The sequence below is a fragment of the Gavialis gangeticus genome, unplaced genomic scaffold (assembly GCF_001723915.1).
Source record: "Gavialis gangeticus isolate Ggan-Ray unplaced genomic scaffold, GavGan_comp1, whole genome shotgun sequence".
NCBI classification, from domain to species: domain Eukaryota; kingdom Metazoa; phylum Chordata; order Crocodylia; family Gavialidae; genus Gavialis; species Gavialis gangeticus.
The window spans coordinates 3,521,710-3,524,324 of NW_017728993.1; the positions used below are offsets into that span (position 1 = coordinate 3,521,710).

Sequence of the window (2,615 nt, forward strand, 5' to 3'; positions counted from 1 at the left end):
CACAGCTGGAGTAATGTGTCCAGTTCTGTGCGCCCCACTTCAGGAGGGATGTGGACAACATTGAGAGGGTCCAGAGGAGGGCCACCCGCATGATCCAGGGACAACAGGGCAGACGCTACAATGAGAGACTGTGGGACCTGAACCTGTTCAGCCTTCACAAGAGAAGGCTGAGGGGGGACCTGGCAACCGTCTATAAACTCACTAGGGAGACCAGAAGGGTTTGGGAGAGACCTTGTTTCCCCTAGTGACCCCTGGCATAACAAGGAATAATGGCTACAAGTTGTTGAAGAATAGGTTTAGATTAGACATCTGTAAGAACTACTTCACAGTCAGGGCGGCTAGGATCTGGAACCAACTTTCAAGCAAAGTGATGCTGGCTCCTACCCTGGGGGCCTTTAAGAAGAGGCTTGATGCCTACCTGGCTGGAGTCATTTGAGCCCAATTTTATTCCTGCCCAGGCAGGGGGTCAGACTTGAAGATCTACAAGGTCCCTTCTGACCCTACTTCTATGATATGTTATCTAATATTGCCTGTTAGGCAATCCTACACAGTTAATCGCTATAAATTGGTTCTCTCTTGTGATCACATCAATAAAAAATACATGAGCCAGATTTGTTTTCATACATTTAACTTGCTGCTTCAACACAATGCCATACAGAGTCTTGCCAAAGTGACTCAGTAAACCTTTGATGTGTGCAGGACAAACTAAGACTTCAGAAAAGCACTTAAGTATATGTTTAACCATAAGGCTTATGAGCTTTGAGTCAGTGCCCTGAAGGAAGAATGAGGTATTATCTGGACAGTACCAAATATTCTAACCTTGATTTTTGTACAGACTTTTCCAGTATTGCAGTCAAACAGTGAATCTTATTCTGTAAGATTCACTGAATTTTTGAAGAAAACTGGCTTTAAAACAAGTCGAAAACAAAGTGAAAAATGAAAAATCCTGTGCATACCTATAATGCAGTGAATTAGTGAAGTCTTCAGGAGAATATATATGTGACTGTGTGCAGCTTGGCATGAATTAAATGATATTTCCAATGGTTAATAAACCTTATACTTTAATTTTTAATATGGAAAATAGAAACATACAAAAGGATATTACATAAATAGAAAGACTTGAGAGATTTCAGTGGCCAATAACACTTTCCAGATTGCCACAAACATTAATTAAAGATTGTGTGACCTTCAGGTTAAACATTCCTTTAACATTTCAAATGACATGAATCTGAACACTGTTGGATTTATGCTGTTAATACATTTTCCTCTTTTATTCTCCTGAATCAATAAGATTATAGAGTTACACTTATTAAAGAAAAAATGTTATCCGGCCCCAAAGAAAATCACAGAAAAAACAATTAGGATGAGAATAGTTCAGGCACACAAAGAAGAATTAGCTATAACATTACCTGAATTAGGAAGTTATATAAAATACCATGTTAATTCAGTTAGCAGTCCTACCATTTATAAATTAAAAACATAATAGTTTTTATTTGGAGTGGAAATAACTACATTAACTCCACCACTGTGCTGGTGAAGTTAAAATTGCACCAAATCAAGTCCATTCTTTATTTATCTATTTATTCATCCATGCAACCATTTTTGTTTTCAAAATATTAGAAAAAGAACAAACAAAATATACCGAGTTACCATTAAAGTCATTTAAAGTGCTTTGGCTTCTGATTTTTCTGACTTTGAAAGGAATTTAAAAAAAAGTACCATGTACTCACCTTCTCATTATTTCAAACACTTAATCAGCTTACCTGGAAATATGCTGACATAAAGGTGTTGTCTATCACTAAAATAATGTCTTTATGTTTGTGGACAGCATCTGCACAGCTTTGAATGTCAATAACCTTCAACATGGGATTTGAGGGAGTTTCAATCCAGACAAGCTGTAGTTTAACAAACATAAGTCATTAATTTTAGATATATTGTACAACAAATTGTTTTCATCACTAATACCAATATACTTTAAGGATGCTTGTTCTTTCCTCTTTGGTACATTTTCTGCAAAAAACATAATACTGAAAATATGCTTGCACTACTGCTGTCTTGGTTGCTGTTTATGGACCACCATTACCCAGGCAGATTCCTTGCTTAGTATACCCTTTTCAGTTGTACCAATATAATAGTACATTATAAAGTCTATAAAAACTGTGAGCTATATTTAATATTGGTTTGACAACTGCCATCTTCATATCCAGGTAGAAATTAATTACAAAACAACAACCTGGATCATAGCAGCTTTTAATCACTGACATAGTTAACTGCAAAACCTTCCTCCCTTCTTCCAGAAGCCCATTTAAAAATAAATCTCTGAACAACCCTTTATTACATGCATAGGGAAAAATTCTCTCTATTCACAGCCCCTAGACTATTCTAAATTCACTATGCAAATACACAATATGTTGCCAGGAAGAGGCATTTAAGCAAATGCCTGGTGCAAGTGTTAGAGAAGCCAACTAGGGGCCATGCTCTTCTTGACCTGCAGCTCACAAACGGGGAAGAACTGGTAGGGAAGGTAGTAGTGGATTGGCAACTTGGGCAGCAGCAGCCACAAGATGACTGAATTCAGGATCCTGAAGAAAGGAAGCAGACCAGCAGACTTTGAC

At 37.4% G+C, this 2,615-nt stretch overlaps 1 protein-coding gene across 1 annotated transcript in view; it reads right to left on the minus strand.

Annotated features, from left to right (window-relative positions):
• CTH (cystathionine gamma-lyase) overlaps positions 1-2,615 on the minus strand; it is a 66,353-nt gene that overhangs the window by 24,293 nt on the left and 39,445 nt on the right. The window contains exon 5 of the mRNA XM_019528403.1: positions 1,764-1,895. Within this exon, the coding sequence (XP_019383948.1) occupies positions 1,764-1,895 (132 nt within the window). The remainder of the gene's footprint in view (positions 1-1,763; positions 1,896-2,615) is intronic.